Raw genomic sequence first — 16,650 nt, 5'->3', positions numbered from 1 at the left:
AAAAAAGTGTGCCTGTGGTAGCTCAAGGTAATGATGAGAAGATAAATAGGGTGAACTAAGCATCTCCTCCACAGACAGAGGTGACTGCAGGGCTATCTAGTTCAGGTGCCAACAGTCTTCCACATGGACCCATGAAATGGAAGCAGTTTGCCTGAGGAAATGAGGATGGCCAAGAGAAACATGACCAGACCCATTAGCAGAAAAGACAGGGAACTGAGTGCTGGGCAGCAAATGGAGCAGCAGCAAGTAGAGAGAAGTGCAAGAGCTGGTCTATTCCCTATGCCAGCATTGGCATCAAAAGAAGACAATGCAGCACATTTGGACAGGAGCCCATAAACCAGCTGTGAGACACAGTTTCATTGGGGACTAATTTAAGCCCATGTAGAATATGCAGAGAGTCAGGCAAACGTTATAATTTTTATCCTGAGCTCTTGATTGAAATGAATCAATGAATGAGAAGAATAACTAATCTGGTTGAAAAATAATCCATAAGTACTTCAAAGGAAAGTATGAAACAATGTACATATTTACAATTCTTAAATAAAAAATAGCCATGTTACTCAGCACTTCTTCAGGCTTCACTGTGTGGAGCTCTCAGAAGCTCAAAGCAAAGCTGGTATATCAGAGCCTGTATTTGGTATCTCTCACTGTATTGGTCTCAATGCAGGACTGCAAGCTCTAAAGCAATCCCACCTTGCTATCAGATGATCTATTTTATTGTTGGTTTTTTTTATTACTTTTAATGTAACATCGTTTGCTTAATACAAGGCAGATTAAATGCTTTACTTAATCCAGCACAATTGTTTGCTAGATGGAGTCAAACTACTGCACTGCCATGAACTTCCACTGCTTACACTAAGCAATAAAGGTGCAGCAATCTGGTTGTCTGAGTTTTTGTTGTTGCTTCTTTTCTTTTTTTTCTTTTTTTTTTTTCTTCAGATCTTACAGACCCTGTGGGAGCAACTGTTGTGCAAGAGCTCAGTGTACAGCTAAAGGTCCAAGATTACTATAAATGTGAAAAGAGAAGCTTGGGAAAGCAGAACATTGGTAGCAAATAAGTTCAGATTTTAAAGTCCTAAAAAAAAAAAAAAAAAAAAAAAAAGGCTACATACATGTTTTCCTGGCATAAAATAACTTGCTTTAAACATTGTGCTTCATTGGTTGCCCTATCCCACTTGAAACGGTTGCAGCTATGAGTTTTATTTTGCTGCTGTGGGTTTGTAGGCCTGATTTAATCATTCTTCTTTTTTGAATATCTAGCTGCTTGCATGCTCATTTAAAATGTTGATTGCCTTTCCTTGACGTTTTGGCTTCAGAAACATGCTGTGGAATTTAAATTCATCCCCCTCCCATGCTAATGTTGACATTATTTGTGTGTAAACACATTACATGGGATAGCAGAAATGTAAATGAGATTTCAGTGTTGAGTTGATTTATAAACAGACAGTCTCTTAATTTATTGAAGTCTGCTCTGTGTGGTTTGGACACGATTAGAAGTATATGCTATACATAGGGTACCCTTCTGTAACACGTTCAGAAAGAAGAAATGCAAAATGTATAGCATTACAGAACCAAATGAAGACCTTATTGAGCTTCAAGATGCTTTGAAACATGTAATTGCTAACTTAACTCTGCCTGTGAACTTGTCCTCATTAACTCCATAATTAGCAAGATCTTGTTTGATCTTGGAGTTCATTAGACATTGCAGCTGGAAGATTGTTTCAGTTTTAGCACATCAGAATAGACAATTAAAGTGATAATAGAGAATCAATATCCTTTCCTCGTTTCTTAGATTTTTCCAAGGTTGACATGTGCCTAATTAAACCAGGTTTGAAACAGTGAGAAATTAAAAAGCAATGTTGTCACATTTACTTTGGTTTAACAGGCTATTTGAAAAGACTATGCAAAATATGCCCTGGGACACACTTTCTACCTGCACAATGAGTAAATGGATGGGCTGATTTCAGATTCAGATGCAACCTTAACTGGTGATTTTGTATACGTTGTACTCATGCCCCCATACTGACTAAGCCATATGCAAATCCCCTTCCTACCTTTTATTCTGTGTCCTGATTAAACCTAATAGTTCACAGTAGCTTCTGTTCTAATATCAAGAGAAAAATGTTCTGAGTTGTTTATATGGCTCTGAATTTTCCACAAGACAGCCCAAACTGATGTGCTTTCATCCTCCAGAATGGCAGTCTGATTCTCCAGTGCATCTCAGGACCTCCAAGTACAGCACGACAGTAAAACTGGCATAGTGTTGAGATTGTCTGCAGCACATGCAATCCTAAATTCACTCCATTATGGGGCTTATTCCTTCTCTGCTTTCCCTGTAGGAAGTAGGCTGGGATTCTCTCAAATAAGTGGTTTCCTAGTAGTTACACAGCCTGGGAAGCAATGCAAACTACAGCAAATAGTGGTCTCAGAAACGCCATATAGATAAACTTGATTTTACCTTTTGCTCATCCTCCAACTGGCGAGAAATTGACCTGTAATACATTTATCTGTATTATCTGTATCTCCTTCTCCTGTGACAGAGGGAGGCTCTGAGAGCTAACACTGGATGAATATATGGGAAATCTCAGTGAAATTTCCCATGTAATAAAATGCAATAATATTCTACACAAGATTAACAGGATTCAACATCCTCCTTCTACGTATGTAATCTTGCCTCTATCATTTTCATTAAACAAACACAGCAAACTGAAGATACAAATCATGTCATTAAGAGATAAATGGATAATGAAAGGCCACTGAAGCACTAATCTAACTTATCTTGCATTTGGCTTCTTGAATTTGTGTAGATTGCAACAGCACAAAAAAGTTCCAAATTCACCCAACTGATTTCAGTGTTTCTCCTTTAGCCTACAGGGTGCCACATCTTTTCATTTGAAACCATCTGAATCTAAATCTTTAAAAGACATTAATGCTTCACTGATTTAAAGTGAAACAGACTCTAGCTCTTGCCATCTGAGACAGATTATAAAAATAGGGTGAGATCCCTACCTGGTGGGAATCCATCAAAGACAATAAAATGGCAATGAGGTTCCTAGTTTATGAAGTCTGCATGTAACACCCTTGTTTTGTGAGAGTACTAGGAAAAAACATTGAACATTGATGTGCCAAGGTGATAACTGTTCACATAGACAGCAACGTCTTGATGTCCTTCATCATGATGTACTTCAGTGCACATTCTACAGATCTGACCGCCAATGAGGACCTCTCTAGTGGTAGTAACCTACCCTTTTGGACAGCCAAGGTGCAGGCTAAGGCTGGCCCCTGTACACCTGCATCATCCTACTCTTCAGAACACTATCAGGCAAGAGAACTCTTTGACACCTGGAAGGGCGTATGAATCCCTTCTAGAAACATTTTTTATTCTTGTCCCAACTTTGAGCTAGCTGTGTCCCATGTCCTGCATACCAACCGCCCAGAGCAACACAGATTCGCCTTTGCTCAATGTAAAAATCCACATCGGTAATTACCTCACTTGTACAACTACCAGCTATCATAATGAATGGGTTGGAGCCATATTGTTTCTTAATGGCTTGTCTTTGCTGGTTAGTCAGAGTGACTAAACAAACATTTAACTCTTTGCCTTCAGGGACTACGCTGAGTCCCCACACACCAAAACTGAACTTTGCCTGCTGCTGCCACAACACTTCTTACCCAACAAAGAGCATGGTGACCAGGTTCCCTAATTGAGGGCAGTAGGAAGAAGGAGCCCCGCATGAGCCCAGCACCTCACCAAATGCTCGAGCCCCTCAGCCACTCTTCTGTCTGGGCTGAGAGTCTTGGACCAATGCATGAGCAAAGGTTGTGGGGGAAATAGTGGGAATGGGGCCAGAAGCTGCAGGTGCTGAGGGACACCATGGTGCCATGTGGGCTGGCCGGTGCTGGGGCATGTGCAAGGCTCAATCAGCCATGCCCTGACATGGCTGACTGGCTTTGGCCTGGGCCATCTCATGGCTTCTGAGCAGCCAAGTAGTATGTGTGCAGCCACACTTTTCTGGAGGGCAAGGGACATCAAGTACACACACAGCAGTAGTTCCCTGCCCAGTGGTCTCAGGGCACTGAAACAGACTTGGCGTCCCTTGCTCCTCCAGCATGGAGAAACAAAATAGCACTAGCAGTATAGAGTTGTCAATTGGCTGCTTCCAGCCAGGGCTGTGAGGAAGTCAGTGGCTAGGCAGGCCTGGGTCCCTGGGCAACCTCTAGTCTGTGCCATGGGGCAGAGAGAAGCCTCTGGTGCCCCCTGAGTCAGGGGCTGTTGCCTAGGGCTCAGCCTGGTGGGACAGCAGGCTGGGGGGAAGGAAGCACATGTGCAGTCCTCCTGCCAATCTTAGAGGGGACCACACCATCCCACAGCAGTTCTAGAGGTCCACAGCGTTTGGGGACTGAGGTCCTGGGGCCATGTTAAGGGGCAGAGGGTAGGGTGAAGATTTAAAAATCTTCTCTGACATGCTCCAGCACTGCTGTCAAACTACAGTACAGGAGCTTCCTGAGCTGGAAGGTCCTGAGTGGGTGCTCCCATACTCCTCACAGCGCTGTCCCCATGGAACCATCCTTCTGTGAATTTTTCTGATCCCTATTTGTATCCAGTGGGAATGAGTTTCAAAGGTTATCCATGTGCTGCACAGGAAGTATTTTCAAAAAATGAAACTAGCTGCCTTACAGGCAAGTCCCTTCTCTTCTCCAGCTGGGAGGAAGTATGATGCAAATCTAAAGTAAGTGAACAAGTGTGTCAGCATACCCTGAGAATTTTCTTTGTTCTGAAGGGCTGGGCCCTGTGAAACCTCCTCCTGTGGCAGCCCATAGGACAGAGCTCGTGCAGAGGCAGTACAGGGCAACAGCTGCAGGCAGGGCAGCATGGCTGAATCGGATGAGATCGTGCATGAAATGTCAGAGGTGTCCCTTCAGTTCCAAGCCTAATAACACTTCCTCACATGAGCTATGTTTCTGTAGCAAGCAGTAAAGTCCACCTAGTTTCACCACAGCTGAGTTAACTAGCATTTCATCACACATAACAATACTGTTCTCTGGAATGTTTGCTTTTAATGAAGCAATTTTAGACATTAGGAGGGTTGGCTTAGCAGCTTTCCAAGAAAGCATCTTATTGCTTTATGTGTGAAATGTTAAGGATCTATCCTTCTGTTGTATGGCATTCAGGAGGTCCACATGCTTTAGAAATGGACTGATTTTGGGATGCTTCATACTATCTCTAAACATCAGGTTAATTTCAGCTGACACTTATTTATGAAAGCGCAAAGTCTGCTGAGGTAATAAAAAAGTCAACTCCTAGGGAATATATAGCCTTAGATTTTCTTACCTAACATGGTTTTATCTAGAGATTTATTGAACAAAATTAAGATTTGGCTGGCAAATAATGTAATCAATTGCTCAGCATTTTAAAATCTTTTGAAAGTAAGTACAAAAAAAAAAAAAAAACAACAAACAAACAAACAAACAAACAAAAAACAGATTAATTTTCTTTTACAGTATCTACTGCAGAGTATAAACACACTTTATGCAGTGACCAGCCAAGGCAATGTAAATTAGGCCTCCGATATTTGGGAAATTCACAAGGCTGAATTATATATTTGAATTATATATTCTGAAAATCCATAGGGTTTCTTGGCACCCAGGTGAATGTTCATTTTATCTAACAGCCTGGCAAACTCTGAGCTGTTGATGCTGAATAGTGATCACATTTTCCTTGTAAAAGACAGAAATTTCTCATCTCTGCCCTATTACCTATGTATGGTTAGAGACTTTGAGGCTTGAAATCAATTTTCAAAGAGGCTGAGTGAGTAATACAACTGGTAACTTGTAAACTGACTTCTCTGTTGCCTTGTAAAGGTTTTGCGGAGACATCTGCTTACATGGCCTGATTCTCACTTCTGCGTGGAGTAAGAGGGTCTACCATGACACCAAGAGCTGCGCCTTTGACTGGGGCTGGGATCACAGCTCCCCTCATATCTTTGTGTCCGGGAAAGGACGGAGATGTAGCCCACCATTCCCTAAACAAATCTGCCATTCAGAGCGGCGAGGTGGGGAAATAATGAAGTCAGCACATTAGTGCCTAGCCTGCTGAGCTCATACTGCTGAAAGCTGCCAGTGGGTGAATTTCCCAGCATTTGGAAACTTTGTCTCAGTTCTGTGGGTTTGCTCAAGTGTGCGATGGCTGTTTGCAAGGGAGCTTTCCCGCTGGGTGGGTTTGCTTTCCTCCTGGCAGCTCAGAAAAGGTGAGAGATCTCCTTCATATCTTCCCTGCCCCCACTCCCGCCCCTCGCTCACCCCACAAACACAATGCTTTTCCAGCAGGTCCCCTCTGCTAGGGAGCTTTTCCCTCTCCCAACTCCCACACTGGGACATTTTTCCACATTTCCAGGATTAGAGCCACTTTCACTTAGATCTATGTGTGTTGCCTCCACATACAAAGAAGCACTTGGGGACGGGATTAGTAGGATTAGAAGAGATTCACATATGTCCAGTTCAAGCAATTGGTATTCAAAGCTTTACACTTTCAAATGCCACCAAGAGAGAGAAAAGGAGCTGAGAGCTTGCTTTGCATTTCAGCACCTTCCTGAGGGGGACAGTGCTTTTTATGCGGGTTTAGCGCCCTGCTTTGGGGGATGAACGCATTCTGCCCCTTTCTTCTCCCGCAGGGTGCAGCGCCAGCACCCCGAGCCACAAACGTTTTTGCTTTGCTAACGCTGGTGGGTCTCTGGTTAGCCTGGAAAAGAAGACAGCGGTATCGTAACTTTCCCGTTCCTCTTTTCAGAGCAGCGTTTCGACGAAATCCCGGCAATCTCTGTGGGTTTGTTACGCAAATAAAGGTTTTCTCCTGTGCACTTTTTTATGACTATTTCTCGTCTGTTGTTTGAAGACAATAAACTAACACCGGTCAGAGAACATAAAGGCACGATCCTGTGGAATTCTTTAAAGTGTGCCTCTGCTCGTGTAAGTTGTGCTCCTGTGTAAGTGAACTATTCATATGCGCAAAGCAATTTATGACTCAGAATGGGCATTAGGTATTTCAGGCAAAGCATTAGAAAAAAACCTACTTTTTTCCTTTCCGTTTCTGATAGACCGGCTTCCTCATTGCCTCTAGGGCAACATCAGTGGTGAATTCCTAATATTAGACACACTCGTAAAGGCACCGTCTACGTTACGTAGTCTCCTGTTTGGCAATCCAAATATAAACAAATCATATTGTTCAAAATGAAAGGGGAGATTTTAATATTAGTCAATGTAGCGAACCACTCTGTGGCATAGTGAGAGATTTTCGGAGCAGAGCAGGTGGAGTCTTTTTCTTTTTCCCCCTTAATACATTCATCCATTAATTAATTCATTCATTCTTTTGTTCAGTCTTGCTGCTCACTTTCTGCTCACTAGGATAAAAGCTCTTGTGGAATACCATGTAGTTCACTGTGACTTGCAAGGGACAGAAGTACACGTGCAGACAGATTTCAAAAGGCAAAAATAAGAAAATGGACTTTTCATACTATGTAGGTTATCTTGTCAGTGATTTTTTCTTGTTGCTGCTGATGATTGTTTGTGTCACTAAGTGTGCATGTGCTTTACAAATTCCAGCCCAGGAATTATGGTTCAGAGTATATGAAATAGGCTGAAGGAAATTGAAACTTCAGTAAGATATCAGTTATGCTTTCTTAATTATTTCAATTTAATTTTATTTTTAAAGATGTGAAGTTCTCAGTGAGTATCAGCTGAAGTCAACATATTTGATATGAATCCATTAACGCTAGAGAAAGTCAGCATGAAGCCCAGAGCATCTTTGTTCTTGTGAATACAGTGGGCCAAGTTTGAGCTAATATTTTGTTAATTTGACATTTTTGCATCTCCAAGGATTGCCTGAGTCTTATTTCAATAAAACAAAAAACATAAGTGTCTTGACTAAAGGAATTAGATGTAATGAATTCTGGTGATTTTGAGAAGTCACAAAAGTTAGCAGTGCACAAGTGACAGTCTAGGAAATCTTTAAAACAGTGAAGGGATGAAGAGGATATCAAGTCTGCACAGGCTCCCCAGATTTCCAGAGAGTCCTGAATAGTTCACAGGCACTGACGATGCAATGCTGGGCTCCTTCCTGCAGTTTAGCAAAACGGTGGCAATATCTGCAGAATTCTGAACTGTTACACATTAATTAGCCATTTCAGGTGCCTACCAGCTGTGGAGAAGAGGCTCACTTAGTAATGAAGACGATACGAAGAAGAGAAGACAATTCAAAACATGTGTGCTTGTGAATTTAATTTTAAATAGAATTTCATTTTCAGAAGTGCCAAACATAATTGCTTCTGTCTTCAGCTGTGAGCAGCAGTCATGCAGAACTCTATAATTAAAAATACATGTAATTGCTTGCTTCTTCCCCTTTATCTTTTTATCATTCTTCCTACTGTTGCCCTGTCTTTTCCATCTATTTTACCTACTTACAGAGTACTCCCCTCAATGAAGGTTTTGCGCATCTCAGCAATGTCTCCACCTCTTTTGGGTTTGCTGGTTTCACTGAACTACAGATGGTAATGGTTACCGAGAGTTACAGATCACTGATACTTCCACAAGGACACTGTGCTATCAGTGAGTGAGATAAAATTCGTATCAATCTTTGAGCCAAATGGTGTTCTGGTAATTAAGAGGCAAAGGATTCTCCTTGTCTTGTGTGTATTTCATCCCACTCCAAAGTGATATGGGCCTTTGAGGAGCCTTAGAGCACTTAGCTCACCTGGATGTGCAAAATATGTGAAAGAAAAAGGAGGGTGTAGTATAGGAACCATGCAGACTGCATGTTTTGGAGTCCCATCCTATGCTCCCAGTCAGCAGCATTTCCCACAGACAGGCAGGTGCTAACTTCCACCAAGCAATCATTCATTTCCTCTGTATTATTCCCTCTCAAATTTGCTGGCAGTGTTTCAAGCCAATGAATTCCATATAAAGGCTGAGGTCCATGAGGGTCCCAGCTAAGCACCCTGAGAGAAACTGTCTAAATGACAAACAAAAAAGAAAGAATGGCTTCAGAACATCTTTGGGTACATGAAACTGCTGCTGCTGCCGGACACTCACCTTTGGTTTGGGTGCCAATGAATGATAGGTGAGATGGCTGCAGGAAAGAGAGCAGGGAAGATGGCCTGCTTTTCACTCTTCCCTGCTCTGGAAGTGGTTTTGCTCAGTGTCAGTGGCTGGAAAGAAATTGAATGCTCTCAGCTGAGTGTTGTGTCTGTGGCTGCACGAACTCTCTCACTAACCTGTAATTAGTAGTCACTAATAAATTTCCTTCACAGGAAACAAATATGAGAGGGCTTGCCCCCAGTTAAAACATTTTTGCTTAAAAACAAAATGATCTCGCTTGAGTAATTAAGCCCTTCCTTACAGCACTCACTGGTTCTTCATTGCAAGAAACTGTTCCGGTGATTTGGGTTCTAGAGGCCTGACCTCTGGGTCTGTTGAAGCTGAGGACTGATAGTCTGCTTCACAGAGGTTTGATTCTGGCTCTGACAGACCTGATAATCAGCAAACAAACACCCCAGTTCATCAGTGTTTCCATAGTTAATGATTAACCTTTGCTGATTAAAAAAAAAAAAAAAGAAAAAAAGAAAAAAAGATACTGTCAGTAGATCTGCTGTCCTCTCCTTTCCTCTGTCTTTCAAGACACGGGAATCGGACTTTTACGGTCCCTGTTGCTATTGTGTCTGGGCCCTTAGGAAAATGCTGCAGCTCCCAGAAGTTATGGATTGCATTGCTGGATCTGCAGGTTTGGGGCTTTTCCATCCCAGCAACCCGTTCTGACTGTGCAAACAGACTGTAACACTTCAGGATCTGGGGAGACTGACAGCCCATGCAAACCGTGAGCCTCCCACAGCACAGCACCACATGCATGGCTCACACACACACACACCAAGCACTGTCCCTCTGCAGTTACACTGGTCTTCAGAGACTTCTCTGGAGTGCTATCCCCATTGTGTGCAAAGCAAACCTTTCAGAAGATGGGCTGTTTTTTTTGCAGGTGTGGTGGGCAAGGACCATTGGGCTAAGCGATGCCAGCACTGTCCTTGCGTGCCTCTTTCTGAATGTCATCATTCTTCTGTTTTATACTTGTGCTTGATGTTATTTTCCTCCAGTGTATTTCATTTTCTGTTTGTGGGAACGCACTTGCATCAACACGGCAATTGCCATGAAAACAGGACCGCCTCATCTCAGCTGCAACTTTGAACAAGGTGAGAATGGATTCACTTTTTCAGGGAGGGAAAATGCGACCTAAAAAAACCACCAGAAACAGAAACAACAACAACAAAAACCCTTTTTTTATATAGCAAAACCTCCCTGAATGTTTGAAGTTTCAACAGCTTGACTAAAAGCAGTACAGCAAGAGACTCAGAATGATTTATAAAACCAGCTCTACGCCTTGGCCGGGCCAGATTTTACCGTGGTTTCTGGTGTTCATTAGCATCTCATTGCACATGTCGTCCCATTGATCCCAGTGGAACAAGCCCACACAATAGAGTTCTATTCAGGAGTGGTGAAGGCAGCCCCTACGCCCATCCCCAAACACTGAGACGTGGCAAAGGTTTGTGAATAGACTGCAGATAATTTTTGTTGTGTCTTCTAGAATTTGTACTAGCCTATTAACTACCCATAAATATTTGCCCGAGACACGCATTGTTTAAAATTGAGATACAAAATGAGACAAGGATTTTTTTCTTTCTCTTTAAAGAGTCACCCATGCTCCCTAATGTCTATTGGGAGAGATTTTCAATAATTTCTATGGCTTTATTTGTTTCCACTATGGATGTTAAAAATTAATCTTACGCTTGTTTCCGAGGCAGCAAAACATTTCAATCTTCAGTCTTTGTAACGCCAAGGTTTCCATTCGGGCCTAAGAGAACTTTCATCAACTGATAAGATTTTACCAAACAGTGGTGCATCTGGGGTGTGTGATGGGGAGCACAGAGGCGGGGGAGCCTCTCACGCAGTCTCTGTCTTCTGCTTTGCATGTAGCTGATATTTCCATGGCTTGCGTGGCTTCAAGGTGAACTCAGTAAGCAGCAACCACCTGCAAAAGCAGCGAGGGAAAGGGGTCTTAAAAGCCAATGGGCAAATTTCTGTAACAAGTGTGAGCGGATGGGGGGAGTTTGTGGTGATGTGAGTGCAAAGGACTGTAAGAGATGCGGGAGGCAGGCAAGAAAGACAAAGAAATTTGTCTATTTTCAACGTTAGTATTTTAAACATGAACATGAGCTGAAGAGAAAATAAATACAGGCTGCTGAGCAGTATTATTATCATTCAGTGCTGTAACAACTCAGCCTCGGTTCCAAAGTTTGTTTGTCCAGAACCCCACGTTGAGCCCTGCACATTGAAGCGTGCAGATCTGTGTATGTGAAATGTGCATCGCAGCCTTTGCTCTGCAGCTGAGTGCAGCGTCGTGAAGGCAGTGCCAGTATTACCAGACATTTAAAACAAACTGATCGATGGGTACTTAATCATCTTTTCTTTTTTTCTTCTCAAATTCTCAGGACGGCAAAATATTTCACAGTTGGCTGAACTACGGCGTGGCTGGGAGCTTTAGAAACATTCACTTGACTTTCTATAAGCTCTTCTCAAAATAACGTGCATGTTTCAATTGCATTTGTTATAAGGGAAAAAAAAAAAAAAAGAAAGGAAAAAAAGGGAAAAAAAAGAAAAAATAAAACTATTGATGAAATGCCATTTATTATTTACAGAAGCTAATTTCAGGCTTTTGTCGTATATCAGAGGATTAGCAATTAACACGTCACTCAGTAATCAGTGTCTGACAATTTAAATTTTATTGATAAGTTATTGCAGCGTATTTTTTAAGAACTTTTGCAAATCAGTACTGAAATACAGAAAGTAAAATGTCCTTAATGAACGGCAGCGCGGTGCCCCTCGGCTGTGCCCAGCGGGGCTGTGCGCCCTCAGCAGCAACACCAGCGTGGCTCCATCCCGCCGGCAGCTGTGGGACACTTCGAGCTGAGCATGATTTCCTTTTTCTTGCTTAATAACGTTCTGCTGTGATTCCTCGTTGCCAACGAGTTTGAAAATAGCTGAACAGAGAAGAGAACGCCCCGCGTTCTGCCGGCGGAGCGTCCAGTCTGGGTTTATCTGGCTGCAGAATTTGAGTACCGTATCAAATTCTGAGGCAACTCGTAATACCCTGCCTCTGCAAAGTAAATACGCGGCCAACACGGGAAATAAAATCTCATCGCTTTGGTGAAGGCAGCGTCAGGTGACGAGCAGCATCAATCGGAATTACACCGTCAATCGAAATGCAACCCGGTAATAAACTGTAAGCGCAGCCGGCGGGCGGTTCGGGAGCCTGGGCCGCCCTGCCTTAAAGGAAATGGGTGCCGTCTGCCAGCCCGGCCCGATGGATGCGATGGCACCCGAGCGGGGCTGCGCTCACTCGGAGATGCCGGCGGAGAGCCGCAGCTGAAGCAGGGAGCTTCTCTGCTGCCCATCAGCAACGCCCTCATTACAGCGCTAACGTGTGTAACTGTTTAACGCTAAAAGCATGGTTGTCCAAACGCTCAAATTGAATTAAAAGCAAGCAGAGAGGGCGAAAGTCATAAAACTTTATAGGCTCCTAACAAAACCTCAAGAAACATTTAAGCTCTCGGCAAATTACGAATCGGATTCCGAGACGCCGGCCGATAAAGGTCAATGAAGTTACGAGAAGCGAGGAGTAATATTTCTTCAGAGCGATGCTGTGTATGAGAAAAGTTCTCCCGATGTCCCGAAACTCTGAGAATTCAAAACCGGGCGCTGCCTCAAGGCGCACTCGGCACCCGGCGCCCGACAGAGCGCACTGAAGGACGCGCAGCCCCGCGCGGAGGTCCCTCTCAGCCCCGTCCCGCGAACCTTACGCTCGGGCCCCGCTGCAGCCGCGGCTCCGGGGTCTCTTCTGAGCCCGGCACCGGCGCAGGGAGAGCTCCTTATGCCCCTCTCTCTCCGAGGTCGTCCGCCTTCCGCAGAAAGCGCGTTTTCCTCCCTCGGCAAATCTCTCAGCCTTTATAAAAACGGATATTAAAAAGAGGAGGGATGAAAGTTACTTTGGGTTAGTTGCCGTCCAGCCGCCGTTTTCACCTTTCTCTCAGCCCCGATGCCGGCAGCATTGCCTTTCCGACTCCCGGTGTTAGTTCCGTCGGGGAAAGTTTCGACGCGGATTGACCCGGCAGAGCGGCCCCCCGCGTCCCACCTCCCGCTTTCACCACGGCTCCGGGCGGAGCCGCGATCCGCTCCGAGCCCCGGCCCGCTGCGGGACCGCCCCGACCAGCCAGGCTGTTCCTTTTTCTTCCCCGACGGCGCTTCTTTTTCCTCGCTCTGTTCCCTCCTCGGCGGCCGATCTCCGTTTTCCTTCCGACGCCGCGTGGCAGCCGCTGCCTCCGTATGCCGAGCGCATCTCGCTCGGTTCGACTCGCCGGGAGGGGCGGTGGAAGCAGGAACGGGACCGACGGAGCGGCTCTGCGGGAGCAGACGATGGGTCGGCGGCGGCCGGGTCCGGTAGTGCCGTGTCCACGAGTGCGGAATGCTGCTTGGGCTCACGGCTGTCGTGGCGGCAGCGGGATGAGCCGACGTCCCGTTCAGTTATTTCTGATACATCCTCCTAAGCAGGGGTGATTTACCTCATTTCTTCTTCTTTTTCTTTTTCTTTTTCTTTCTCTTTTTCTTTCTCTTTTTCTTTTTCTTTCTCTTTTTCTTTCTTTCTTTTTCTTTCTCTTTCTCTTTTTCTCTTTCTTTTTCTTTTTCTCTTTCTCTTTTCCTTTCTCTTTTTCTTCTTCTTTCTCTTTCTCTTTCTCTTTTTCTTTCTCTTTCTCTTCTTTCTCTTTTTCTTTTTCTTTTTCCCTCTCATTTTCTTTCTCTTTTTCTTTCTCTTTTCCTTTTTCCCTTTTCCTTTTCTTCTTTTCTCTTCCCTTCCCTGTGGGATTCTCTCTCAGTGCCGACAATGAGAAGGCTTTAATTTCCCTCAACAGACGAAGCACGGTCCGACTCGGCGGATGACAGTTCCCCACTCCTCCCTCTCTCATCTCCCCACACCCCTTTACCATCCCGCTGTCCCGCCGGGAACTCTCTCCCATGCCCACGCTCGCGGGTGGAAGCGCACCCGGCGGCTCCCTGCGAGTGGTGCCGACCTCACGCTCTCGGCTCGTCGGGGCCGGGAGCAGCGGCTCGGGATCACCGCGGTCGCTTCCCCGGGCGGACGCTGTGCAGCCGGTGCCGCACGACCGACCCTGAACGCGGGGCCGAGCTGGGAGGGGAGGGCCGGGCGGCCCCGACGGGCGGGCAGTCCCCGCGGCCCTGGCTCCTCGCAGCGAACGGGGTGCCTTGTTATATTGGAAATGAGGGGCAGGGGGAGGAGGTGGCGGGCACGCGGAGCGCCGGGTGTGCGGTGTCAATCAGAGGGGTTTTGTGTCTCCTCGGCTCCTGACGGTCCGTGGCTGAGGTGTCCCGGGTGGCACCGCCATGAATATGAATGGGGGTCCTCGCTAAATGGGACAGTCAAAGCGCACCGCCCTGAATAACGGCACGTCATCCCAACTACACCGCTATACATAGGAGGGCTCCTTTTGTCTCCGCTCTCCGCCGCAGCCCTATAAAAGCCCCTCGTAAGCAGGCGGAGGTCAGTCCCGGCACACACCCACCGCCGTCCCTGAGAGCGGGGCGCGGGGCAGCGCTGCCGCGGGGCAGAGGGCTCTTTCCCCCGCTGCCGCCCCGAGCTGCCGCCCGCCCGCCCGGCGCCGTCCGACCCGTCCATCCCTCGGTGCCCCCCAGAGGAGCCGCCCCGTTCCGCCGCCTCCCGATCAGGGCAAGGTGTCTCGCTCCGGCGCTCGAGTACAATGAATTCTGACTCCAGCTCCGTCTCCAGCAGAGCCTCCTCGCCGGACATGGACGAGATGTACCTGCGGGAGCACCGCCACCACCACCACCACCACCACCCGGAGAGCCGCCTCAACCCCGTCTCTTCCACGCAGGGCGACCTGGTGCAGAAGATGGCCGGGGAGGGACTGGCCCGGGGCGGCCCCAAGGCGCAGGGGGAGGGCGGCAAGTACAAGATCAAGAAGCAACTCTCGGAGCAGGACCTGCAGCAGCTGCGGCTCAAAATCAACGGGCGGGAGCGCAAGCGGATGCACGACCTCAATCTGGCCATGGATGGGCTGCGGGAGGTGATGCCCTACGCGCACGGCCCCTCCGTCCGGAAACTCTCCAAAATCGCCACCCTGCTGCTGGCCAGAAACTACATCCTGATGCTCACCAGCTCCCTGGAGGAGATGAAACGCCTGGTGGGGGAGATCTACGGTGGCCACCACTCGGCCTTCCACTGCGGCACCGTGGGCCACTCCGCCGCCGCGCACCCGCCCCACGCAGCCGGAGCCGTGCACCAGGTGCACCCCATCCTCGGCGGGGCCCTCTCCTCCGCCAACGCGTCCCCGTCGCTGCCAGCCTCGCTGCCGGCCCTGGGCACCATCCGGCCGCCCCACTCCCTGCTGAAGACCCCCTCCACTCCCCCCGCGCTGCAGCTCGGCGGCGGCTTCCAGCACTGGGCCGGCTTGCCGTGCCCCTGCACCATCTGCCAGGTGCCCCCCCCGCCTCACCTCTCTGCCCTCTCCGCCTCCGGCATGGGCCGGATCTCGGCGGACACCAAGGACCTGCTGAAGTGAGCCGCCCCGGCCCTGTCCCCCGCCGCCGGGGAGGGAAGGACCCTGCCGAGGGGACGCTGCCGCCCGCTCTGAGCCGGGAGAGGTGCGATCCCCGCGGTAAAAAAGAGTAATAGCGGTGGGGAGGAAATGTAAATAATTCCTTAAAATGGATGGGAAAAGAAAAAAAAAAAAAAAAAGACATGGTTGTCACTGCAGTGCTCGCAGCTGTTCACAGACGATGGGATCGGTTTGGGGTTCTCCTTTTGCGGGGTTTTCTCACTGTTCCGTCCAACGGCGGCGTCCCGTAGCCTCCCTCCCGCCTCGCCCCGGCTTCGGGCTCAGCTCCGCGGGGCGCAGCGCGGATCTCCCCGGGCGGGACCACCTCGGGCGCTGCGGGAGTTCCTTTCGGTGTTGGTTGCGGCGCGGTTCTATTGGCGGTTCCTTTCTTCCTCCCTCCGCGTCCTCTTATAAAACAACAACAACAAACCAAGAAAATAAGGAGGGAAACGGTGCAAAGCGCGGCCCCTCCGGGCCTGTTTTGCCAACTCCTCGCCTCCCACTTCCTGAAACCCCTCGGCGCTCGGTTCTCCTCTCGGAGAACCGTTCCGTTTCGTTTTGCGGTTGTTTCGTTGTTTCGTTTGTTCCGCTCCGGTTCTGGTTTGCATGCGGGGCCGGCGCTCCCCGCTCCCCCGGCAGTGGCTCGGAGCCGCCGGTGCTGTCCTTCCCCTTCCCGGAACCCTTCCCCGCGCGTTCGCTTGAATTGCTATTATCATTAATTCTGTTCCATCGTTCGTTTGGTTTTGGGTAGGGCCTCAAAGACAACCCCGTGTCTTTATTTTTTATATATTCTTGATAACTATCGATATATTTATTATTGACCAGTGTTTCTGGATGAGATTTCCAAATAAAGTTAAAAATGAAACATCTCCTCTTGATCCGCCTCTGTCTGGGGCCGGGCCGGCTTTCCCTTTGGCTTTCC

The 16,650-nt window shown here is 47.4% G+C and overlaps 1 protein-coding gene across 1 annotated transcript; it reads left to right on the top strand.

Annotated features, from left to right (window-relative positions):
* The first annotated feature begins 14,870 nt into the window (after nucleotides 1-14,870).
* On the top strand, nucleotides 14,871-15,692 carry OLIG3 (oligodendrocyte transcription factor 3). Its single transcript, XM_052674929.1, has one exon. It carries the CDS (start codon nucleotides 14,871-14,873, stop codon nucleotides 15,690-15,692), a length of 822 nt encoding a protein of 273 aa, XP_052530889.1.
* Nucleotides 15,693-16,650: the final 958 nt, after the last annotated feature.

Source organism: Tympanuchus pallidicinctus, unplaced genomic scaffold (genome assembly GCF_026119805.1).
Source record: "Tympanuchus pallidicinctus isolate F22 unplaced genomic scaffold, pur_lepc_1.0 scaffold1, whole genome shotgun sequence".
Lineage (NCBI taxonomy): Eukaryota > Metazoa > Chordata > Aves > Galliformes > Phasianidae > Tympanuchus > Tympanuchus pallidicinctus.
The sequence above is the reverse complement of the archived record's forward strand: the minus strand, read 5'-3'. Positions and strand labels throughout refer to the sequence as shown.